The following is a 26,318-nucleotide window of genomic DNA, read 5'->3' on the forward strand; positions in this document are numbered from 1 at the left end:
AATGAAATGTGTTAAATCTTTCTAATTCAGGGACCCCAAGGACCAAGAGGAGATAAGGGTGACCTGGGTGATCATGGAGAGAGAGGTCAGAAGGGACATCGAGGCTTCACCGGTTTACAGGGTCTTCCTGGACCTCCAGTAAGTTAATGTGGTGCTCAGTAATCCGATCAGTACTCCAAACTTTTGAACTACCACATTTTGGAGCATGCATTTTCTCTCTTGCAAACGTGCGTTTGTGTCATTATTCCTCAAAACTGGGTCTTTTGTTTCTAAAAATGCTTTTCTATATATACACTATATATTATATAACATAGAATAGAAACAAATCCAGAAATCAAATTCTCTTGTATTTAGGAATGGTATCCTACTGTATAGTGCAGTTGCCAACATGTAAGGTCTCCTGCTTGTGATCCAACAGGTCACAGCCATCAGCGCAGATTCACCTGTTCAATGTGTGCCTTCTGGAAAAACCTTTAAAATGAATGTGTAAATTACACATGTAAAGAAGCTCATTCATATTTACCTGTTGCTTTTAGGGTACAACAGGCGAGCAGGGAGCTCCAGGAATCTTTGGACCAAGTGGACCTAGGGTAAATTGTACAGCTCCATTTGTTTCAGGAGGAAAGCATGGTTTCCTGAATTTCATCTTTTGTAATAATATATGTTTTTGTTTGTCAAGAAGAAAACAATATTTATTTTAGTGTTATGCCAGCATTTCATTTAGAATAAAAGTCTTAATTTTAAGGCTAATGGCTTACTTTCTTTACTGGAATGTCATTTAGGGGCCTCCTGGACCTATTGGGCCTTCTGGAAAGGAAGGATACATTGGGCAGCCAGGACCGATGGGACCCCCTGGAACTCGTGGAATCGGTGGAGAAGCTGGACCAGAGGTATTGTCTCATTATACAGAGAAGAACTTTTTACTGTGTACGAGTTGAACTAATAAAAAAGATTGTAGAAAACAGCCAGTAGTGCAGCCAGCTGTTAAAAAAGTCATTACATTGTCAAACATCTTTCTGACAGATGTTCGTTATAGGAAGCAAGGGACTGTGTTTTATTATTGTCTGTGCACAATTTTGACTAGTAAGCAACACTATACATAAAACTGTACATAAAAATAAAAGTAAAATACCCACTATTCCTAAATCCACAGGGCCCTCCAGGAGAGCCTGGACCCTCAGGCCCCCTGGTCCCCCAGGACCACCCATGTCTGTTATGGATGACTTCTTTGACGGCACTCACGATTACGACTCCGGCCCTCCTCCTCCTCCTGAGTTCAGTGAGGACGAGGCCCTGCCTAACAGCAACTCCTCCACCATAGTGCCCGTGGACCCCGGCGTTCAGGCCACCCTGAAGGCCCTCAGCAGCCAGATCGACAGCATGAAGAGCCCTGACGGCAGCAGGAAACATCCTGCCAGGACCTGCGACGACCTCAAGAGATGCTACCCCTTGAAGAAGAGTGGTGAGTGTCTGTAGAAATCTCTGAGTGGGAGGAGTGTTTGGGAGGATTTCAAGGGGCAGAAAATGTGTGTTGGGAAAATACTTATATATTTTTTTAACAATAAATCTATATTCTACACTTACCATGAACTAAAATACACACATAAGGAGTACGAATTTTAATCGCACTCTTCTGCTCTGTCTTTGTCCTCTAGCATATTATCTAAGCTGTTAATTGCATGCAATATAACTGACTTTTACCATCGCAGCCATAGCAGCTGTAGAATAAATCAATCACGTCCTGATCATTTTGTTGTGTAGGGGAGTACTGGGTCGATCCAAACCAGGGCAGTGTGGAGGATGCCATCAAAGTGCACTGCAACATGGACACCGGAGAGACCTGCATCTCTGCCAACCCATCCAGCATACCTCGTAAAGTGTGGTGGAGCTCTTCCAGGAACAAACCTGTGTGGTTCGGAGCTGACATCAACAGAGGAACACATGTGAGCAGTTACATTTTATTTTTTTAATGATGGGAGAGAGGGAAGCAAGCACAGTGAAGTTGTGAAGACTGTATAGGGAAAGTATCTTGTAAAAAATGTGTTACTGTGATTGAAACATTAAGACGACTTCACAATGAGGGAGGAAGGTGTGTTCAAAAGGTGTGCAAAAACTAAATGTTGAGAAAAAAAACATTAATTTAATTATTGATTGTTTTGTTTATTTCTCTAGTTCGCTTATGGCAACAAAGAGCAAGCGGCAAACTCCATCACAGTTCAGATGACTTTCATCCGCCTGCTCTCCAAAGAGGCATCCCAGACCATCACCTACCACTGCAAGAACTCTGTGGGCTATAGGGACGAGAAGAATGGCAACCTGAAGAAAGCTTTAATCCTCAAGGGCTCCAACGAACTGGAACTCAAAGCGGAGGGAAACAACCGGTTCAGATACACAATGGTGGAGGACTCCTGCTCAGTAAGTTCCCACATTACTCATGTATTATTTAACTGTATTAAAAGATACTGCAACTCTCATCAAATCCCATGAAATGACAAACAATGAGTTAGTCTGTCCCTCAATACCTACCGAAACATAGCCTAAAAAAAAATATATATCTATAAATATCATAAATATATTCATAAATATATAGTTTCATTTTTTTTAAGGCTGGTATTTCCTAAAATAGCTATACTATAGTTTTATGCCAACAAATCTGCTCCAATCAATATTTCACATCAATCTTTCAACTTGTTTTTTGATTTTATGGCCTGCAGCCTTGAACTTTTTTGGTCCACTGTCACTGCTGTCATTCGCATCGTTTCCAGCCACAGCAAGCAGCTGTTTTTAGCAAAGAAAAATCGACTGAACTGAACTGTACACTACCTGCCCAATGCAAAACAGCAGACAAAGTTAGCTGGTGAACATAGTGAAGCATTTAGCAGCAGAGCCAGATATTTCTCTCAGGAGTTAGTGGAAACCAAAAGCAGAGCTAAAAGGAGAGCGAGCATTGTAATTACATTTAACACAAACACAAATTGGGTTTGAATGCAGTGAATTCTTAAGTTGCTCTGGGTCTGCTTCACAACTTCATAAGGTGATAATTAAATAGGGCTGTGGAATAATGCACATTTGGTACACTAATGAGCATTTTTGCCAGCAGGACTCAAGGTTTTTTAATAGTTGGAGCTATACGGCACAGAGGATTAAGATACATCAGGATACACAGAAAATAAGTAGGATCAATTCATTGTTGGTTTTGGTCTTTTCATGGGATTTGTTGACTATAAGAAAAATATAAAATAAATGAGTGCCTGAAGTTTCTAAGCAAAGAAAACTCATTACCAAAGTCAACACCCAGATAAGATTAATACATCACAGAACAAAGATATTAAAATACTGTTTATCATTTCAGTTAAGATGAATTACTCTTCATTAAAGAGAACCATTACGTTATTCACTGAACTTCTATTGTCTGTCTTTTATTGCAGCAAGCAAATGGCAAGTGGGGCAAGACAGTGCTTGAGTACAGGACACAGAAAACAGCAAGACTTCCTATTGTGGATATTGCCCCTGTGGACATTGGTGGCCAAGATCAAGAGTTCGGCATCGATATCGGGCCTGTGTGCTTCTTGTAAAATCGTCAGCAGGGATGCGTCGAGGTGAATCCTGAGACTATTGAACTGACAGCTGACACGATCAGCCACGTTGTACATACGAGTACTGAGGACTATTCTGGCCCTGTGGCAAGATATTTATTGTGCCTTTCAACCCAGTTCAAGACATCGGAGATTTGTAAGTTAGAATGAATGTTCGCAATTTACATAAAAATTTGGTAAAAATCAGAATCATTCCTCTGTCTTGTTTATGTTCGACTTAAAGCTTGATGCATTTCGAGGATCACTATGGTGTAGTTTGGTCCAAAGATCTTACTCTTTAATTTTATTTCACAAAATATTGCCAAAGATTTATGGATATGAAAGCTTTAAAATGGTAACTATAACTGCTGTTTATAGGCTTAGAAACATCCCACTAAAGCTACATCAAATGTTGTCCTTCCACTATTTTTTACAGATTTGTCTATTCATTTTTTTGTTTTAAATGTTTGAATATAAAACAACATTGTGGTGCTATTGAGGAAACAAATACAGCCGATGATGCGTTCACCAGCGCAGGTATTTTCTTGAGACAGTTTTGATGAACCAATGTCTGTATCCAGTTATCTTAAACTCTGTACCGACCACGTACAACATTAAAGACATTAAGACTGTCGATTCCTCAGTGTTAGCTACCTCGTCACCGAAACTGAGAAACGATGACACTACATGTAAATCTTTTTTCACAGGTGCTGTTTTGTAAGTAGTGTGATCCTTGTGCACTTCTCCCGGCTGCGCGGTAGGGCAGGGTTTGGGGATACCAATAAAGATCTTTCTATCAACGATGGAGAGATGAATGAGGTGTCATGTGAGTGGTGTGTGGTGATTTGTAAAAAAGCTTTTTTCCTTCGATAAGGTAACACAGAATATTCTATTTTTATGCATGTCAGTTCCCCCTTCTCAGTATCCTGGACCTATATGCTCTTGAAATCCTTTTTATAATCAGTTTTATAGAATAAGGTGGCTGTGAGTGCCTGTTTGCTTTGTATTTCTTGCTATGCAACAAATTAAACAAAATGCTTGTTAATCCCCCCAAGTTCTTGTCATATTAATTCAGGTATAGTTAGGTCCTTTATGCTTGTCCTTTTTCACACAAACTCATTTTTAGACATATTTTGTAGTTTAAAAAATGTATTTAACATTCACAGTTGTGTCAAATGTAAGCTGTTTTTTCGTAACATTTTCATGAATGTACCTACAAGTAATTCTATTGTGACCATTTGGCTCATATTTGAGTATATTTATTATAAATCTGTAACTTCTGCAAGGCTTGACTGCCTGCTAACACCCCAGAGGCAGAGAGGAGGAGCGAGGGAGGAGGAGGAGAAGGAGGAGGAGGAGGAGGAAGGGGCTTTCCACACTGGAAGCAGATGCGTTTCATCCTTTGAAAATAAATATTGAAAATACTTCTCTCTGCCTGTTCTTGTTTCAGAAGAGTTCATTTGGTCCTTTAAAAACTTTGTAGCATGGTAGAATAATTTCAGCCTCAAGAGGGTGTGAATCTCTGAGGCAAAAAATCACATAAAATTAGAGATGATGATACAAAAAAAAAGTGACACCACATATTTAATATAGATAGAACTGAAAAAGTAGGTCAACGGCAGAGTGAACTGCTCCTGAAACTGCATCCACATTACACATCACACAAGTATGTAGCTACAGCAAGACTGAGTCTACAGCAAAGCTAGTGGGAATGTAATTTGTTTTCATGTATTGGACCAATTTAAATTTTGACCTGATGATGGCGCTAGATGAAAAGTCAAGGAATCACCAACATTATTACAATTCATCATGTGGGATCATACGCATATTTACCAAATTCCATAGTAATGCATCCAGTAGCTGTGAAGACATTTCAAACAGAACCAAATGTGTCAACCTTTATGGATGCGCTGGAGGAAAAGTACAAGGATCACAAATTCAGTCTCATCTGGGAATCAAAATGTACAAAATTGAGACATTTTGAGTTCGGACCAAGCTGGCGGACTGATCGACCAACACTGCCATCCATAGAGCTAGCAGCACGGCTAATAATAAAATATCTGAATTAAAGAGAAAACATCTCAAACACAAAAACAGCTTAATAAAGTCACGCAAATAATATTAAATGATAGAATCAGTAGCATTGTTTTTTGCAGTAAGATTTTCTTTAATAGGTGTAACAGCAAAGTCAATGCAACCAAAAGTAAAATAATGGGAATAGTACTGTACTGTATATGGACAGAGGCTGTCCAAAAAAGTGCCCTCTGGTGCAAGAAAAGCAGACTAAAATTATGACAAAGTAAAAATATGATACGTAAATACTGAAATGGCAACTCATGTGAAATGCAAAAAAAAAAACTAAAATAAAATAAACAAACAACTCAACATCAAAAACAAACAGTGGAAAGGTCAGTAAGCAACTGGATTAATTCATGTGTAAAAAAAGAAGCTATATGACGTTATGGGCAAGCTGTGTTAATGATACAGATTCCATTTATTTTCTTCGCCAGCTTGTGTTTGGCATACAAACAGGAATGTGTTAACAATACAGAATTCAAATGGTGCATACACACAAACTGTCATATGAAAATTCTGTGTACCATTGGACATATTCGACTATTTACATCTCTCATTGCCTGTTCAAGCAAAGGTACTCAAAACTACTCCTTCCATAAGTTGTTTTCTTTTACAAAAATAGTTCTTTTCTATAATGGATCTGAGTTTACCATGAAATATCGAAAAACCAATCTAAATGCAAATGCATATAAACCTCAAGATGAAAACTGTGACATCTTGACTCAACCGTGGAGTGGATTTTGGCACTTCTTCATACAAACGAGTTAAAAGTACGTGACAAAGAGCATCTTCTTGGCATCAGCAGCGACTGTCTAGCGGGTCCAGAGAGAAGACAGTGCCCTCTAAGGTTAGTCCCATTTTGAACCCCTCCTGGAAGACAAGCCAGAGAACAGCAGTGACGTTCAGCGACCACGCACACTGACATGGTCTCTGAGAGATTACATGTCCAAATGTTGTTAATAAACAGGACATCTGAGTAATATTTAGATTAGAGCCAATGGGGAAAAGTCTGTAAACCTCTGAGGGTAAAAGAGAATGAAATGCTAAACAAAACAGAGATTACAGCACTGTTGTTCTGTCATGCTTGGTCATGCATTATGGGTAAAATCATAAACTCAAGCAGAAACAATGCATGCACCTAATGAGAAGCGCTGGTTAAATGAAAAAGAAAGTTATTTTATTTTGGAAACTGCAAATATCTGGTAAAAAAGCCATAGCCATATTGTGCTTTTAAAATGCTTTTTTTATATAGATGCACACTTATATATTAAATGTGACATTGGTTCCTAAAATCGCATCCTTCTAAGTAATTATTGCTGGAAAACCAACATCTTAGAGTATAAAAATTGTTTGATCACATTAATTAATAAGCCTCTGTCTGCGACAAGAGCAGCTCATCATCTAGAAGTGCTAATAACTGCTATTTAAAGACACTGGCTGGAGCCCAATACACTGTATCTTTACTGAGAGCGTTTAAGAGAAGATGGAAGAAGAGGATTTACATCACACTGGATTTGTAAGAACATGCAACATCCTCCACACATGCAAGACAAAGACACGCCTACAGTCACAGCACAGACAGGGAAGCTAGCACAGAGCAAAGAGTACAAACCATCTCTGACGCTACAAGAGGAAAGGACAAAAGGTGAATTCAGTTGTTAATCATTAAGAAGAGGAAGAAGTTGAAGGAAAAGTTGAAAAAGTGCACTAAGTTCAAGCGAGTCAGTGCAACATCGCCTCCTACTGGCTGATCCCTGCTAAAACTCAGCAGCTGTTTTGCAGACAGAAACACACAAGTTGCAGCAGATTTTTAGTTCCAGATGTCATTATGTTCTAATCATTCAGGACACAGACCCACAGAGAATGACTGTTTGTGGGGATTGTGTTTGTAATGATTTGTCTAATTGTATGCCAACTTCAGCTACGGCAGTGATTCTCAAACTTTTTCTCACAGTCCCTTTTGGAAGCAGAAATAAAAAGCCATATTCTCTCATACCACCTAAAACCAACCTAATTGTTCTCAACCATTCACTATATTTGAAAATCAATACACTGTAAAACCTCATAAAAGGAATTTTTTGGAATCAACTGATTTTTTATAATTAAGTTTTGTAATATTTTTCAGTTACAGACTATTTAAAAAAGTCTTGTTACTTTAAAGGATGGATTCATTTCACTCATTAAATTAAGACCAGTAGTAGTAGTAGAATATAGTGTCATCTAGTGGTGAAGTTGCAGATTGCAACTAACTGAACACCACTTGTGTCTGTATTTGACGATCTGGCACTGAGGGCTGTGAGGTGTGTAGTAGAAACTACGGTGGCTGCATTACTACCAAAAAACGTGAAATCTCATATCTAAAGCCAATGTTTGTTTTGTCCTTTCTGGGCTACTGTAGAAACATGGCGGTTCAACATGGCAGACTCCATATACTGTAGGTATAAAGAGCTCATTCTAAAAGGTCATGAAAACACCTTTTTCCTATATTAAGGTGATTATACACTAATGAAAACATACATATGAAGAATATAATTCATTTCTGCCAATAGATCCTCCTTAACAATGGAAACTCAATACATGTGCAGTTACAGTTGGTTTTACGTTATAAAAGGTCAAGTTTAACACTGTTTAAAATGTTTCACAGCATGACAAAGCTAGTCCAGCTGAAAGTAATTTAAGTGAAATAATGTTACCAAGAATATGAACTGTCTATTCTATTCACCTCACTATGAGTTTCAGTTGAGCAAACTAAGTCCAAGCTGCCAAAAGACAGAAATCTTACACGCTGTACTCTGAACCTGAGAGCAAGATGGGAGCATTTGTCATACTTTATTGACTTCAACTTTCAATAACGTATTTGATTGATGAGCATCACAAGAAAATCGGACCACCTTGTACACGTCGTTTTGTGTCCAAATAAATAAGAACATAAATCTTGATAGCCTTGGTGATACGATGCCTCTAAAGAAAGCAATGCAACATGGATAAGCCCCAAGTGAAATAATTCTGATTTACTTTTTATTCATACTTCCAGACAGCAGAGGATAATTGTATTATATTTCTGAAAAGCCACAATCATCAATTTTCTTTGTTATTTCTTTATAGCGAATACATGTTAAATTGCTCATTTATCCACCAGACCACAAATACAGTAGTAAAAAGGTTCCACTGTGACATTTTTGCTGAATACTGAGACCATTTTCATTTGTTTTCACTTCATTGGAATGCATAAAGGGACATTAAAACATAACTATGTGATACACTTATTCTTTTTATTAATGCATTTCTAAATGAAACTGGTTTCATGTCCCTGATAAATCTAAATAAAAGAAGTGAGTCATTCACCACTGAGTCAGCTGAGGATTTCATTAAAATCCTATTGTGCTCAGCTTTTTCCACAAAGAACATAAACAGGAAGATAGAATTAGGCAATCCCTCACATCTGTTTGTTTTACTGCAGCATGACAAACTTGATCTATTTCAGAGTTACTTATTTAAATAAACTGGGTACTGGAGCTCAGGCAAATTAGGACCAAACTGTCCAGAAAGAACTCAGCAGTGGTGCCCACCACTGAGGCATCGCCCATGATGCACAAAGCCTTTTGTTCGTATACACAAGAGAAAATCTAGATCTTCAAAGTGCTGAGACTGATAATAAGACAGATAGAAGCGCTGGGGTTCACAGTTTAACCAGACTCCCTGCAGTTCTTTAAAACACAAAGTGGAAGAATCAGACACAGACAGGCGCTCACCTGCATCTCATCCAGCTTTGACTGGATATCTGGAGGGAAGTCAGCTGCTCCGCAGGTGAATGGATCGAAGGGCTCAGCACCAAACAGGTCTTTTCCTTCAAACACAGACAGCAGATAAACATCACGCTGAGTGAAAAGGAAAAATAGCTTCAATTGGCAGTCTCCTGTTACTATGCAGTAAATATTTAAACAAGGAGTATTTTTAACAGCCAAAATCCTTCAATTACTGCAGAATAAATCTATCAGGAGCTGGGGAACTAATTCAAACCTTTACATCTAAACTACTCACTTATATCTGGTGGTAATGTGGTCGGTGGTGGTGGTGGGCAGCCGTTGCTGGCCAGAGTGGGCACCAGCGGCGTCACAGGTGAGAAGGGAACCATGTCGAAAACGTCCGTAGACTGTGGTTTCATCGAGATGCTCCCTGCCTGTAAATAAAGGCATGGAAATGATTACGCCAAGGTCAGGCTTGTGTAAGCCTTGCACGTAGACAAAAACTACACAGCTATTTTTATACAAAGGTAAGAGAAGAAGAAGAAACAGCAAAAGACTGACAAGAGCAGGAGATAATAAGGTCTCAGTGGCAGCGACAAAGCACACAGCGAAAAGAAAGAAAAAGCATAGGGTGTTTACGCGAGGCCGCGGGATGCTGCATCCCTCGGTAGGCTTAGGAGGAAGGAGAGCAGGTTTGGCAGGCGGAGGAGTTAGTAGCCCAGCAGACAAGTTGGACTCCGGCGAGCTCATAGGAGTGAGCGTGATAGAGGAGATTTCCAGACAGGAGAGCGACTTGATGCTGTGACACCAGAAGAGAGAGGAGGGCCTCTGCAGCATGTACGCTTCATTAGCTGCGTTTATGTGCAGCGGCTGGGAAAAGATCGCAGACAGAAAACGACCACAGAGGGACAATATTATTCAGAAGGAGTAGGGGAGGTGTGGGTAATTGCATTCGCAAGAGGCTGTCACAAGTACTGGCATTTGGCCCAATTAGATGGCGAATGTATCACATTCCTCATCAGACCAATCAGGTGTGTAATTGCTTTGCTTCAGACACAGCTTCGACCCCCACGACTTCCTCCAGATAGGTTTGGTCATTCCAAGCTGGAGTTTGAGGTCGTGCATTTAATCACTGAAGCAATATCAGCAAAATCAGCTGTCCTTGAAAAATACTTAAAAAAATGGCAAATTTACTTTTATACTTAACTTTCATAATTAAAAGATGGTCGTGGTTGTTGCACTTTTGGCTGATGTGGAATATTTGAATCCGAAATGATTTGAGAGTCACATTGCATCGCTAAGCTGCTTTTGTTTGCAGAAGTTGCAGTTAAAGTGAGACGTTGTAACTTTTGAAACCCAATTTTAGTCTTAGGAAAAAAAGTTATATTAATAAGCAATTAAACACCCTTGTTTTATTCTTGCCACAGCCTCACTTAGAATGGTATGACCATTAGCTTATGGTGGCTAATGCTAGCTAATGTTTGTGTAAATATTGCTATGTAGCAGATTAGCTGTTATCTTACATTTAAACATTGGAACATATAACATAGAACACTTTCCCTAAATTGCGACCACAGTGTCTGCTGTTCAGAAACAGACATCGACATTAAAATGCACAATCTAGATTTCCGGTCTGTAAACTGGGGAGGTGTGTGATTGTGCAGTTGGTCCTTACTGGTGGCACATGAGCTATCATCAGCTGTTCTTCAAGGTCTTGAAGCTGTTGCTTCAGTTCAGAGTTTTCTGTTTCCAGTTCTTGAATCTGCACAAAGACAAGAGCATTTCAGATCATTTTGAAAACGCCTTAAGCCTAAATGAACTGCAGTGTGGCGTCTGATATTGAAACGTGAAGTGTGGAAACCCAATTTCACTGCAGTTTTACAGAAACTCTCTTACACACTTATGAATTAGGTTGAAAAAAATGTCTAATAAAAGGCTGTTTTCAGCTTTGTGATAATTCATTTTTTGATAATTTAATGTTTAAATTGTTTGTTAAGCTTGAAAACAGGAGAATTTTAACCAATTAAGGAACACTTTCTATATTTATTTCTGAAAATCCCAAATACGCATATCTGGAGTTTAAGGTCAACAATTAACATTCATGTTTAAAATACTAATTTCTCCCTTGATTGTGTAAAGCTTTTTCCAAGTAGCTTAAACCCCATATAGAATTCTTTTTAACTACTATTAAAAAAATAGATGTCACACTGTTTAACTAAGACATTCTGTCAGTCACTTAATTAAGTTCACTCTAATGTTTTAATAAATCACCATTTAAACCAAACCACTGGAAAAGCTCTTCAGTTTCAGCAGGGTGCACAGTAATTCAATTTCAGATTGGATTTGTAACAACAGGGCTTACGATCATTTATATTCATTAATGATATTTTTCATCAACACCCCCTAATTGTCGACACTGGATCATTTGAAACAATCAATAGAAACAAGCTCTGCATTAATTTATAACAATATCAATGTCTCAGCACGGTGGTACAAGGTTTCAAAGTAAATTAAAGTCAATGTGAAGGCAAGCAAGCTGAATCGACTGGATGGGAGGCGTACTCTTTTCTGTAGGGTTCCAATCTGTTTCCTGGTTTCCACGTCTTTGCCCCCAGACTCCAAGAACTTCTTGTAGGCCAAGTCAAAGGCCTGACCGATAGTTAGAGTTATCTCCTCTGCCTGCACAGAGGGGAGCAAAGACTTGATTGTGTGATTGTGATATTTAACTAAATGTCACTGCAGCTTATTCGTAGTTGAAATGATTATTCATGGTTAACTACAGGATGTAAAAATAGCAATCAAAACACAGTATGGGAGTATAAAACACAGGTCTATAATACATTCTGTGACATATGTTATATATTTGTTTCAATAAAAAGACAAGGCAGCGGAAGACACTTACACACTTTTCACTGTCAAACACATAGCAGAGGTGTTTGTTAGATTCCGAGTCTTTGCAGATAAAAGTGAATATCCTTTTATCTGTTTTGTCATCTGCACAGAAGGATATCCTGTGTAACTGACAGTTATGCTGCACATCCTGGAAAACCAAAAAAATACATTCATTATTTAATTCACGAATGTTGACAACAAATCAATTCTTCGTCTACATGGTGTTTGCTGTCAGTGTAACATCAGGTGTCCTGTACAGAATCAATGCACCTGCCGAACAATCAATTTCAACTTTGTGCTCACTTTTGTCTTGGGGTCTAGTATCTTCACGCCATAAATGGAAATCTGCAGTTCCACTTTGGGGGTCTTCTGTCCCTCTGATTTCTTGATATGTCTCTGAAACTGCCAGTGAGGGAAATCACAAACAGGAAAACAAAATGATTATCTTACAACAGAACAACTAGAAGAGAAGTAAAGCTGTACACAACTTTAAAGCTGCTAATTTCTTTGGCCACTAGGGGCAACACTGTTGCACAAAAGTTGCACACGCTAGCAAACAATTGCCTATTTACATATTTAGCTCATATAGAACATCCACCAGCATTAATTTGAAGTTTGGCCATCTGACATGCAAGTCCAGTATTTATTCTCCATTTAGCTCCCGTGAAAAAAAAAAAGGGCCCTGCTAAATGTTGCACTATGTTCACCGGCTAGTTGCTAACTTTGTCCGTCTACTGTTTGGGGCTCAGCAGGTAGTTTACAGTTTATCAGAGCTTTTTTCATGGAAAGGAAAGTGGTGCCAAAACAGTAAAGTTGCTGGCCGTAAAACCAAAACAATGAGCTGAAAGAGGCTAAAAAGGAGTCAGGTGGATTGGTTACTATGAGCTCACACTTTCAAATTAAAAATAATAAATTGATTGATATAGCTTCAAAATATTAATTACATTTTGCACACCTTGAAGGTAGATTTACAACAATAAAATACATTTTAAAAAACCCAATAACACAGACATGCTTGGGTATAAAACAGCAGCATGTTATCTTTAAAGTGCAATGAGAATTTGTTCAAGAAAATCTTATCATTAAAGTGTCTTATAATAGATTAACATGGAAAACAAATCTGCGATTCATCCAATGTGTCATTCTTTCAAGTGCTGCCAAAAGCTTTCACAGTTATTTTGCCAACTGACATAAATACTAATGGGACTTGGCAGTGAGTTTAGGTCAATAACCATGAAAATGTCTGTTAAAAGGGGAGTAAATGCTGTCGCTTAAGAAGACACTGCATCACTACATTTAAGGAAACTCACAGTTATTTCCAATGTTAATATACATGGAGATAAATGTTTAGTAAGTATCCACTTTAGTCGTACGAATGAGAGAAGATTGAATCTGCAGCTCTAATATTTGCATGACTTCACTTTTCAATGTGAAACCTTGTAAAATGTGTGTATGAGTGTGCCAACAAGATACTGCAGTATTTTATACCACCTCTAACATTACGGCGCTAACAGTAAAATTATAAATTCAGCTGTGACCAAGCCCTTGTAAGGCCTTGAGTAAAAGCTTCTATAATTTAAGGACTTCAATTTTCAGGAGCTTGGAGACATGAACATGAACAGAGTGGGAGAGACAAAAGTAAGTGTGTTACAGGGAGATTCTTCTTGCTCAAGCAAAAACCCACATGGATTTATATTCTAGTATTGGACTAAACTGATATGATCTAAACCATGGGCACATGCCCTCCAGGGCTTTCTCTCAATTCTAATTTTTTCCACAATCAACAATTTCTTTCCCTCACGTGATCTATGGAAAGCCTGTCCTAATTGCCAGTGTATCTGGGAGAGTAACCATGGAGCCTTGGTCTCCAAACAGGCTTTTGAGATCAAATGTAATGTAACAATAGAGGTATGGGTTTGGGAAAACAGTCCTCCCCTACAAGTGGCCTCACCGATTCAACTCTTGGCAGGAGAAGACAGAGGGGAGGCCAACGGGCAGTGAGCACAGCCACATTACCGAGAATCTGTGAGAAAGTAAGGGTTCTCTGGTTGTGTGCCCATGCATAAAGGCTAGCACTGCTAGTTTAGTTGAACTAGATTAATGTTGAGGAGTATGTGTCTGAAAACAACTCAGGTTAAGGGTCATTAACAGAGGACAGTCACTGAAACTGTGCCTGATTACACAGAAAATCTAAAGCCTAAATAACAAATAAAGCTGTTTGTCAGTGCTTTCCAAAGTGACACATTAAGCATGTTCTGGTGACTAAGATTTGCTGAAGGAAAGATCTTTGTCCTGGCTACAGAAAACCAGGACTGATTGCTAAACGCTGGTCTCCGGTGTCAAACCCAGATCCTTTTTTCTAAGGTTATTCTCTAAAAAGTTTCAAGGGTATGCAAGAGTTCCATGTGTGTATACACGGCATTCTTGATGCAAGTGATAGTGAGTGATTGTTTTTTCCTGTTTGGCCTCATGGCAGCACTGTTGCCTCACTGTTACTATGAATAAATATAGACACAATACGCAGAAGAAGTTTATATTAGCTCACTGTCACAGTAACATGAGGGTGCAGCACATGGGTGTCAGGTTTAGTGCAGAGCAACGGTTATTCTGATATTGGAGGGTAAGTAGCTCTGGAACTAAAGATTTACCTGAGGCTACCAATGATGAGGAATCTGTTTTTATGTATCAGATAATTTAAAAGCAGAACAAGAGCATGAGAATGACAAAGGTCGGACTACATTAGCTTTCAATGGGACAATGATTGAGAAAGCCAGAAGCTCATGTGTCGCACTGTCCTGGAAAGCCTTGGCAAACAGTGGAGCAGTGCGCGCAGTGTGTGTGTGTGTCTGTGCTCACAACCATGCGGCAATAACCACAAGCAAGAGACTGTGAATTGTGATTACTGTGCTGACTATTTTGGCTTTGATAGGTGCCACACAACAGCATGAGAAGAAGTTACAGTAGCCTATGTGTCAGAAAGTAAGGTATAAACATAAAAGGTTGTGCATATATATATATATATATATATATATATATATATAAATATATAAACAAATATTTTGCAGTTGTCAGTAATAGGTTTAAAAGCAGTTTGCAAGAAATATGATCATGGCTCAATCAGCATTATATAAGGGTGTAAGAACCTCAAGAGTTAAATATTAAAGCTGCTCTAGTCAATATTTTTATATCAACACTAAAGGCAATGACTATGTGTAATCTATATACCCTTGTAGTGTATTTCAGATAAAAGTTTTGGTTTGACTGCCTGAATGCACCACCCTCATTTGTTTCATCCTCACTGTTTCCCAGACACAGCAGGCACCACTAAATGGCAGCCAGTGACAAGCTGGTGAACATTTACCTCTAATAGAGCATATATTTCCCTCAGTAGCCGGTGGACACAAAAGAGATAAAAGCCGAGTTGGCTAACACGTTTGCCATATCTATAATAACATGTCAATGTTGGCTTTACAGCTTCTTACACCGCCTCCTACATACACACAGAGTCGCACAGAGCAATATCAGCATTGATCTTAAGTTGATTTGATCTATTTAAGTCCAATATTCACTCTCCTTTTAGCTCTGTAGCATACACTGCCGTTATCAGGGATTCAGAACAGGAAACAATGTGTACGAGAGAGGAATATGTTGGCCAAAAAACAGTGAGCTAAAGGAGAATTAAATGAGCAGAGAAGAACTGCAGAGTTGGTGAGAATTCCCTGTGGGTTAGTTACAAGTGCCACCTTTCACATTACATATAGGAGCTTTAATCAACACATTAATTAACAAATTATATTATAGCACATTTGTGTTTACATGAGTCACATTAACACCAACAGCGTACCTTATCAGGGGATTAAAGTATACTGTTTCAGGAAATATTTTCCCCCTATTAATATGCAAATGTGGGCTGCAGCATCTAATTACATCATGTACTTCATGCGAGGAACCAGTAGTGGAGAATATTAAGTGTCAAGAGGTTTTACGATGTGTCACTGAGTTCTGCCAGGGTATATAAATGCACCTGTGCTTTAATAAAGTGACTTATTAAGTAAAAATGGGATGTTGGTGTGGTTGGGGTAGGAAAACAACAGGTTTCATGGCAGATAAATATCCGTTTTATTGAATTCTACATCTACTCGGGGAAGGTTGACTGAGCAAACTGCTGTGCTTATCCAGCAGTTATAGGCATCCACACTCGGGAGCAGAAAAACTCCAAGGGCACCTTGCTGGTAACTGATGAGGGAGGGGAGCATTTGTCACTCACTCCCACCTCCCCTGCTCTAAGTCTCCAATCCAATCCGGTCACTCAAGAACACTCTTCTATCCGTTAGGCTACAGCTTACCCTGAGGACTGGATTTACCTTTAGCTTTCTGACTGCATCCTTTACAACTTCTGTGCCTTTTGGGGCTTCAACCTCTGTGTTTCCAAGGAACTGGAAAGAGAACAAAAAAAGGCATACAACTATGATTTGACAGTAACACAACAAAGACTATAGACATGTGTATGTTTGGTGCATTAAACTTCACATGGAGGTAACAAAGACAAGATAGAAGTGTTATTCTGTTATTCATCTTCCCCAATCACTCTGATTTGCTGAATGAACTGAACTGTTTTAAGCAGATCCTCAAACCCTACCTCTACAGGCAAGGCTTTTTCCAGATCACCTTCTTTTGTTTCGTTTAGTTTTCTTTGTTGTCTCTCTTTTTAAGTTCATTTTTTTTCTTTTGTTTTATTCTTCCATATGTTAGTATTTACATGTTCCAAATGCATGATATGATTTTATATGTTTGTATGTACACATCTATGTGTAAATATGCATATATATATATATATATATATATATACATATACGTGTGTATGTATGTGTGTGTTTTATTTGTTTGTTTATGAAGCACTTTGTACCTGTGTGTGTATTAAAAAGTTCGATATAATTAAAGCTTTACTTACTTACTTACTTCCAGTGGATGTGACAAACATTTCTTTCATAATTTGGTAAGATTAAACTGTGGACTAATCCTTTGATCATAAATTAAAGCAGGGAAGATTTTTATCTGCATAAAGAATGAACTCATTACATTAGCATACCAATCACAGATGACATTTGAGTCAATATCATCTGGTATTTATCAAGTTCAAATGAATGTAGATAACATTTGTATCAAATTATTCATGCTCAGATCCTTCAGATCCAAATGTGCCATCCTACACAATTTCACTTGCTGTGGCACCAAAGCATATGCCTTAAATGCATGTACGGAAATGCACAACCACACACACACACTTGGGAGCAGCACTTCTGCCATTCTCCAACAGATGGAGCCATTAACCTTTGTGCCTGAACATCGTGTTTTCCATCTGGCAGCAGCAGCAGTAATTGTTCCAGTCACACACACTGCTTCAGTGCCTCCTGAGCTTAATGTGTGTAGCCTGTTCCAATATCAGACTTCATAAACACTGGTGTCAGCTCCTTAAAGGTTGGGAAAAACAAAACAACAATGTCTCCCACTGGAACACAGCAGACAGCTCAGACAGACATGGATTGTCTCTAGGACACAACAAAATCTGTGTGAAGTTTTCCATGACTTGGCTTTGCTAATGTCCGTTGTCCTTGTATATACTTCATATGCGATGATGCTATACTCTGTAAGCGATGGTCTGTCTTGAACACTAATGAACTTGGTAATTATTCTGACATTTGGTGAAGCAGTGTGTTCATGCAGACATAAAAAATGACTTTAATGATCTTTAACCGAAGATAAAATAAGAGCTAATGTAAGGATTAAAATAAATACATTTTTAAACTATGTAACGGTCTATTTAAACCTGCAATATTGGTAAATACCAAAATGGCACTTCTCAATAGAGCCAGAAAACAGATTGAGGTTTTATACAGGAGTGTCAGCACTCTGCACCGGTGTGACAAATGTACGCTACACACTTAAGGACATGTCGGAGAGAGTCTGTCTGCTGACAGATGCCCAGAATAGAATGGAGAAGCTCTCGTTCCTGACCAGTGCATTCTGGGCTGCGACTGGGGAGGTTTCACAAGGTAGACCAAGCACAGAGACTCATCCATCAACCGGTGCACGCAGCTGGAAAAACGAAGCACCTCTGCCCCTCATTCCCCACAGGATTCGCACTTAAGCTTAAAGGGACTCTGCTCCCACAAATGCAAAAATCTGACAAAATATGCACACAGAGCACACAAATATTTCAACCCTGTGGCAGCCCTGAAATTTCACTGAGATGACACACTGAAGGGGTCCACCTCCACCTCATTGTCTATGCACAGCTCACTCTTCCTGATTGAAAGGTTCTCACATATCTAGAAAAGGGCACGATCTGTGTCATGTGCAATTGAAGTGACTTCTGAATGCGATGTGATTGCTGATCACTTAACCCAGCAGCTCAGAAATTCTGAAATTCCCTCCTGTAGTCCAGAGGTCAATAACACTTGTTGATTACAGAAGTCAACGGAAACTCATTGAAGCTGCGGGCCAGCGAGAACCAACAGGAGCTTTGTGCAACAGCCAAATGCATGTCGACATCTCTGAGCAGAGAAGAGGCAGAGGATTGAAACAGATGGGCTATAGAAGCAGATGACAGTCTCTAGTGTCATCTCACCAGAACATAAAGCTAATTAAATTCAAAACAGGAAAATGCCACCTGGACTTACAAATCCTGGCTGCTGTGGTGACAGGTTGATGGCAATGAGGGTAACAATTTGGCTTGAAGATGAAGCTGCGGATCTGTCTTGCTTTAGTGAATGAAGAGGCTGGTGCTAAACACATAAGTGACCCCTCATGTTTTAATTAGGGTTACAACTAATGATTATATTCTTGATTAATAGTTTTGTCGATAAAATGTCAGTAAGTAGTGAAAAATTCCCTTTACAACTGCCCACAGCCCTGTGAAATGTGTTCAAATAGCTTGTTTTATCAGTCCAAAACCCAAAGATATTGAGTTTGCAATCACACATGACAAAGAAAAGCAGCAAAGCTACCAGAGAATGTTGAATCAGTGCAGCTTTACATCAAGGTAGCATCACTAAAACATACCTAGACAAGCCATGTCATATCCGACGCTTCATTTTATCATCTTATCTGAGTTATTCAGTTCGACTGCTAGTTTTATTTAAAATGGAGCCGTTCTTTCAAGGTAATTTCACTGGAAATCAATAACTGCTTTTAAACTCAGACTAAAATAAAAGTTTTAGAAATGTAGCTCTAATTTCCAGATAATTACAAAGTTAATTCCAGGAAACCTCCAAGAATTTGGGGTGGGGGTGGGGATTATAGACCTGTAAAATGAAGCACTTAGAGCTGAAACAATGTGTTGATTGATTGTCCACAAATTGCATTTTCCGTAAGGATATGCTTCTTCTTCTCAGTTTAGATATATAATTAAATATGGTTGAGCTTGTGAGTCACTTTGGTCTCTGGGGAAGTATAATAGGCATTTTTCACTACTTTATTGGTTAAATTAGAAAATAATCAGCCAACTAATCTGTAATGGAAATAATTATTAACTGATATTTCCCAGCACGAGGATCATAATGCTGTTAACAAGAATAAAACTGGTTTTTAATATACTGAATCCTTTGCTTGTGTCTTTTTCTTGTTATTAGAAGTCACAGTAACAGTATATGAGACAAATCTAAAAACTAAACATACGCTTTAACTGTACATTGTAAAACCCCCAAATTTCCATGAAACACAAAGAACATGACCATAGTGTTCTCATTCAGCCTCGCTTCCTACTATAGCACCATTTCCCATGTCACATGAACACTTTCTTAGGTTTAGTTCCAGAAAGCCTGGAGGAAAATCTTTTGGTTCATGAGAAGAGAAAAATGCAGAAGGTAGTTTAGTCCTGCCATCAAAATGATTCAAGTCACGGAAGATTTTTTATGATCTTGTGGAATGAATGGATCCGAAAATTAAAACAAAACTTCGAGGCGAAAAGATGGATCCTTCTCTGTTCCAACTAGCTAGAATACTGAGCAGTAAATTGCTAACTGAGCTTATTTTCAAACTTTAAACCGGGGAGAATAGGCCAAGAACAGTCTCAGCACTTTGGCGGTCTCATTCCCTGCAAATTCCTGCAGTGATGAGTGGTGTACTCAGATCTCAGCAAATTCAGCCAGACAGGCAACTCATCAGTGAAAGCTGACAATATGCTTTGATTTTAGAGACGTGTCTTCCGCCAGTTCCCCCTGCTTCTTTGCTGCGTATGGTGGGAGCTTCAGCAGTTTGGGGGGATGTGGTAGTTTCAGAGTCCCACCTCCGTTCCATCATAACATTTCTGAGTCTCAGGATGTGGGCTGACAGATTCACTGCCTCATAGGAGATAAACTCTTTGTCGAAATGAAGCAGAAAACCGTTCTGACAGGGAAGTGCTCCCCAAGTGAGCCGGTCCTCCTACAAGATGCGTTTGTTGGACTTTTTAAAAAAGGAGTTTTATCGCAAGGCATGTTCCCACTCAAGGCCGGGTGCGCAAGTTAGTTCAAGTTATTCTCGTGTCAGGACCAGGAGTGTTGGCTGCTTTTGACAGAAGCATGAGTCACTTTACGTAAAGACCTCACTCATTAATACATAAACAAATCAGGAAGGCTGAAGAAACTTTCATACTAGAGTTGGATAAGGATGATTTTTCCCCATTACATCACCGAGGGAAAACAGCTGCTCGGCAAAATAAATGGTATATTATATACGTAGTGTAGATACTTAATTTGTGTTTCCATTCAAATCAAATCATCCACCATTAACAATATCCTAATTCTCCCTGTCAAATATGTCTTAACTGAGGTAACCTGAAAATGTAATGGATGATGAAAAGGGGTACAGGGTGTTGGGAAATGCTGGTTGCTCCATCTGGTGCAAACAGGAAAAACAACTACATCAGCCAAGCTACTTTGAGCTGCTGCCCTCAATGAAAGGCCTGGTTGTCTCAGGAGAAATGCATCATGGAACACCTGGCCTGAAAGGTGTCGGTTTGATAGGTCTGACAAATGAACAGGAAGGTGGAAGACACAAAAGGAGAGATTTTGTTTTGTTTCTGTATTTCAGTTTGGACAGTGAAAGCCTCCCATCATTGTTTATCATAAAAATGCATTTTGTTGGATTATTTTACAGTCACTAAGCTCTTACAATGCAACAGTTTGATAGTTAAATACACAAGGATACAAGGTTATTTAATTGCTGTTTTACAACGCAGGGTTGTATAATGAAATGCAGGTCGTAGCTCCCTAAATGCTTCTCATAAAAACAAATAATATACATACAAAGATTATATACAGTAAAATGGATAAATAAGTCATAAAATACCTTGGCATTGTAGGGTATATAATGCTTGGCCAGTGCCTCCGGGGTGTGCATCCATGATTTATCTGAAATGATACAAACAGCTCACTCAATAAAGCAGTCTGAATCAATTGTCTTGCTCAATAAAGTATGGCAGAGATACAAACTATGGAAGTGGTTAAATCTCACACAAAGAAACGTGTGAGGAATGAATATTTTCCATCAAAGCACAAACTTTAACATCACAGAAAATGGAGGAGCTTAGCCTTAAGACCTTGAGACGTGAGAAAAGAAATATGTATTTGTTTCATGAAACAATGAGAAAGCTCACAACTGGGTTTGATCAAAGCATTTTGTCAAATTATCTGTTTATTATTTAAAGTCCAAGTGAAAATTGTCTGAGCTTCAAGATGGACCAACAGTAATATCAGTTGCTGTTAGCTAGATAGCTTGTGCAGCAAATGTTAGTTGACTTTGCCCAGGGTTTCTGGAGCTAAACCCGGAAAAAAAACACCTCTGTACTGTCCTCAAACTCTGCCTCTGTTGGCATCGGATGCTGCATTCAGTCCCGGTCTTGCCGTGCTGTTCACTGGGAGCTCCCAGTCCAGCGGTCAGCTAATGGCTAATGGTACAGCAGCTTGTCCTGCACGTCTGGTAATTGAACTTGTGACCTTGTAGTCACACGTCCACTTCTCTAAAAGTGTGTTCAGACTGAGCACAGGACACATTTCAGAATAAATGGAGTATTGCATTTTAACATGATGTAAAGATGTGAATGTCCTCCAGATCACAAAAATGAAAGGTGCCCTGTGAAGTTTCTGACCACTAGCACTATGGAGCAATGTTTTGTCCATGTGCATGTGTATGTTATTGTGCATGTGAAACGCAATACACATTCCTGCTGCAGGTTTCACAATATTCCACTGATCAGACAGTTCGTGATAGTAACATGCGATACAGTAAATAGCAATGACCCAACAAAGACAGTGAAAAAATATTTCACATCATACAATGTTACATATTTAATTTGGGTTTTGGTGAGAAACACTGACTGTAAACTTTAGTTTGTTTACAAGAAAAACTCAACAGGGGACCTTTAAGGTGGAGATGAATCAGCTAAAGCTCAAAATGGCTTAACTTTGTCCCTGTAACAAAGGCCGGCAAAGTGAAAAAGAAGAGACACTAGGAGGAATAACAAAAGGTGGACTGGGGTTCCAAGAAAGTTTTGAGACCAGTGAAAGTCTGGCTTGTCACACAAAAATACAGAGAGGTTGTTGAAAGCTATAATCCAGGGTGTGGATACTTTTTCTTGTCACACAAACATACAGAAATCCTCTGCACACACCTGGTCAGAGCGTATGTTCCTGACTAATTACAGCTAACGTCTGCAGTGCATTGGCTGTTTGTCCACCACAAACATTAACTGCATAAACGAGGGCTACAACTGGCTTTGCAAGAATCTGAACGAATCTTTAACCTGCTTCCAATATTGATCCTTTACTTAATGAGTTTCAGGTATGGCTGCTGTCAAAACGCCCCATTGTGCTCCAATTAAACACTGACAACGTTTTGCTTCAGGAATAGTTGACAGTCTGTTGAGTTGATGAAACAGAAGTTGTCAGCCATTTCAATTTATACTATCCAGTGACGGCAAGCACAAGTAAGAGGAGATTTAAAGCCTTTTAGAAAGCTTCCTTTTCTGTTTTTTTGCTCTCTTTTGCAGATGCATTATGCATTTGAAGTGCAGCTGTCAGATGAAAACTGCCTTTTTTTTCTTGGAGAGAATTAAAAGCTGCCCATTAATTGTGTATGATATTAGCTTCATGATCTTATTTCAGAGGTTGTCATCTGTCAAACACATCTAAATTGAATTGGCTAATTTAGGCCTATCGGATCGAGCGTTAGTAGACTCTGAACGTGATTGGAAGACACTTAGCAGACCCACTGGTTGACTTGGATTGGATTCCTAGTGTAAAACCGATACGATAACAACGCCAATCAACGGAAGAAAGCATATTTTCAAAACTATTTCGAGTTAATTGAACTATAAATGAATATCACTTGCATTTTGAGTATCATTTTTGACACAGTATCACACGTTATTTTATGTGCAGTTAATGATTTACTGACAGTGTTTGAAGATCAAACCAACACAAAATTAGCAGAAGATCAGAGATCATAACGGGTCATTGGCGGTTTTCCGCATTTCTTAATCATCCACTGATTAAGGATCCTTTTCTTTCCTCATTTCCCATTCATAAACGGCTTATCGGCCTGTTAATGAATCTTATGACAAAAGATGCATGACTGTGACCTTGGGGCACTCACCTCCTGTAGGTTGATTGTGCTAATCAAGACTTTGCGAGATGCAAATGATGTGAATCAACTTTACCATGTCCGCTGTATAATTATGCTAATGACTTTGCTTACATTGATGTTGTTGGCTAAGTGGCTTGATGAATTCCAAGTCTACTCTAATTAGTGTTAATTTTGTGCTGCATATTTGCTTAATTGTGATTGCTTATGTTTGCTAATCTGACATATTATTTACAAGGAAAGCAATAGGCTTTCTCTTGACATGCAATGGAAGTCATGTTTTATGGAAATCAGTTTGATGGCAGGAAATAAACAACAATACTGGCAAAACAAATAACACACAAATGGTAACTTTGTTTCACTTTTCAGACACACACTGCATGGTAAACTCTGAGAATTTCCCTATGCTTAAATTGTCCTCCTTTTAAGTTTACTTAACAGCTGTGCAATGAGATTATCCCCTGCTTGCACCTTGCAACAGTCTCCTCCAAAGTGCAATCAATTTCCTAGTGGGAGTCTTCAGTGCAAGTTGATAGAAGGAGGAAGCATCTCCTTTCTTGTACAGTTAAGGGGCCTAAGAAACTGCAAATTCCAAGAAAGAGGAAGGAGGAAGAAAACAGGAGGTGAGGGCTGACACAGCGGCATGGCAGGTAGGCTGACATTTTTTCAAGGCGTCAGCACACACTGTCCTGATTAAAGGAGAGAAAGTGGGGGGGGGGGCAATACCGCTTTCTCTCTTTGCTGCACAAAATGGCAACTACGTGAACAGACCAAAATTGGCAAAAGTGCTCTCAGGGTCGCTGAAAGGGAAGATTAACCGTCGGGGCGTAAGGATGAGATGTGGCGTCTGAAGGTCGCTGTGTGTGGTTGAGTTGTCGGGTGTTGGATGAAGATTCGAGGGATGACAGCTTGAAAAGTGTCAAAGCATCTCCGTCACACTGTAGTGTACTGCATACAGGTCTCTGGAGACAGGGAGTGCATAGCTTCTCAGTGCTTTCGGGTCTCTTGCAGAACCAGTTAGCACATGTGAAAGCATAAAGGTCACGGGTCTTTCATACACACTCCAGCAACTACTGTACTGTTACTAGCAATAGTTCCTTTCATATTTCCTCTGTTACAACACAGGGTTGGGTATGCACTGTACTTTCACCTGCAGTAAAATATGCTTAAAATTATATCTTTAAAAAGTATGTATACTAAAAAATATGGTGTGCAAAAGAACAAAAAAGAAGTAAATAATATCACCTCCTACGGATCATATGAATATACTGATCCTGATGTTTAACACTCTTATTTTCTAAAACTTGAACCTCGGATTTGCTTTCTCTAAAACTACCTGATCTATTGGCAACTGTGTGGACTACAGCCCAAAACCTTGCCCACAGATACCTGCTCTGATTTAACAGAGTAGACAAATATAAATGGTTAATCATTTGGCATGGGAGGAAGAAAAGAAGAAACAATGTATACCTCCAGTTAACAATAAAGCCTTGCTCCTTAGCAATGCAAATAGAACAGGCTCTGGAGTAGTGATTTCACAAACGCTGCAACACATTACTTTAGACATGAGCAGCACATTATAGCACGTAAGGTATGACTCAGACACTGGCAATGTTGCTGTCAATACTTTTCCCTTTTAAATTAACGATACATTTTACATAACATTTGTACTGTGGTGCCCTAGAGGAAAACAGATCAACACCTTGCACCACAAAAGTCCAGCAAACTGTGACAATTTGTGGATTTATCGATGGCTTGATCTATTAGACCTGTATCTCTCCTTATCTACAAGCTAACAGCTGTATTTCCCTTTATCTCATATGCTACTGGGAATCCAGGCAATGGAGTGATAGCGAGTGTTCACAGTCTTTGATGTTGATGAGATATGGATCCAAAGAAAACAAGTACTCCAGTGTTCTAAAGTCCTCCACTTATATATCATTACATATCCTTTTCACCTTTAAAAACACTGTAAATATGGTCAAGGAGAATATTTCACTGAAATAAAAAAAAAATGCACAAAATATCAGCCTTAAATTGAAGAAGCTTTCATAGACCACATATAGTTCAGGATATGAGTACCTCTGTACAGTACAGTACAGTACATCTCATTTTGCAACTAATTGCTGAATTAAAACTTTCTCCACCATTTATGTGGTTGCTTTCTTGTTGCACTTTGCAGTTTTTCACTTCCCTGTGTACAGCACAGGTAGATTACAAATAATGGTATAATTTACATTAATATTAGTATTACATGTATTACTACTACTGCTGATAAAAATAACAATAATAACCCTATGTAAAACACAATATTTTTTAACTCATATTGTTAAGTGTTGTAGCCATCCCTCCTTAACATTCTCCAGGCTTGGCTCTTACCTTTTAGAGCTTGAGTGCTGCGGTGTAA

General features: G+C 38.9%; 2 protein-coding genes across 11 annotated transcripts in view; one reads left to right on the forward strand and one right to left on the reverse strand.

Annotated features, from left to right (window-relative positions):
* Window positions 1-4,629, forward strand: part of col5a2a (collagen, type V, alpha 2a) — a 40,193-nt gene extending 35,564 nt beyond the window's left edge. Inside the window, 8 exon segments of the mRNA XM_051405082.1 lie at window positions 31-138; window positions 537-590; window positions 783-890; window positions 1,154-1,178; window positions 1,181-1,462; window positions 1,762-1,943; window positions 2,173-2,415; window positions 3,429-4,629. Of these exon segments, the coding sequence (XP_051261042.1) occupies window positions 31-138; window positions 537-590; window positions 783-890; window positions 1,154-1,178; window positions 1,181-1,462; window positions 1,762-1,943; window positions 2,173-2,415; window positions 3,429-3,575 (1,149 nt within the window). The 3' untranslated portion in view covers window positions 3,576-4,629.
* A 1,089-nt stretch (window positions 4,630-5,718) lies between these two features.
* Window positions 5,719-26,318, reverse strand: part of gulp1a (GULP PTB domain containing engulfment adaptor 1a) — a 72,701-nt gene continuing 52,101 nt past the window's right edge. For 9 of the 10 annotated variants that reach the window (XM_051405096.1, XM_051405089.1, XM_051405094.1 and 6 more), the window contains 10 exons: window positions 21,620-21,681; window positions 16,654-16,725; window positions 12,593-12,691; window positions 12,300-12,437; window positions 11,960-12,076; window positions 11,073-11,159; window positions 10,037-10,267; window positions 9,693-9,831; window positions 9,404-9,498; window positions 5,719-6,521 (listed from right to left, as the gene is read on the reverse strand). In XM_051405096.1, the coding sequence (XP_051261056.1) occupies window positions 6,450-6,521; window positions 9,404-9,498; window positions 9,693-9,831; window positions 10,037-10,267; window positions 11,073-11,159; window positions 11,960-12,076; window positions 12,300-12,437; window positions 12,593-12,691; window positions 16,654-16,725; window positions 21,620-21,670 (1,101 nt within the window). In that variant the 5' untranslated portion in view covers window positions 21,671-21,681 and the 3' untranslated portion in view covers window positions 5,719-6,449. The remainder of the gene's footprint in view (window positions 6,522-9,403; window positions 9,499-9,692; window positions 9,832-10,036; window positions 10,268-11,072; window positions 11,160-11,959; window positions 12,077-12,299; window positions 12,438-12,592; window positions 12,692-16,653; window positions 16,726-21,619; window positions 21,682-26,318) is intronic. The other variant, XM_051405093.1, reaches the window with a different exon arrangement.

Source organism: Dicentrarchus labrax, unplaced genomic scaffold, assembly GCF_905237075.1.
Source record: "Dicentrarchus labrax unplaced genomic scaffold, dlabrax2021, whole genome shotgun sequence".
Taxonomy (NCBI): Eukaryota; Metazoa; Chordata; class Actinopteri; family Moronidae; genus Dicentrarchus; species Dicentrarchus labrax.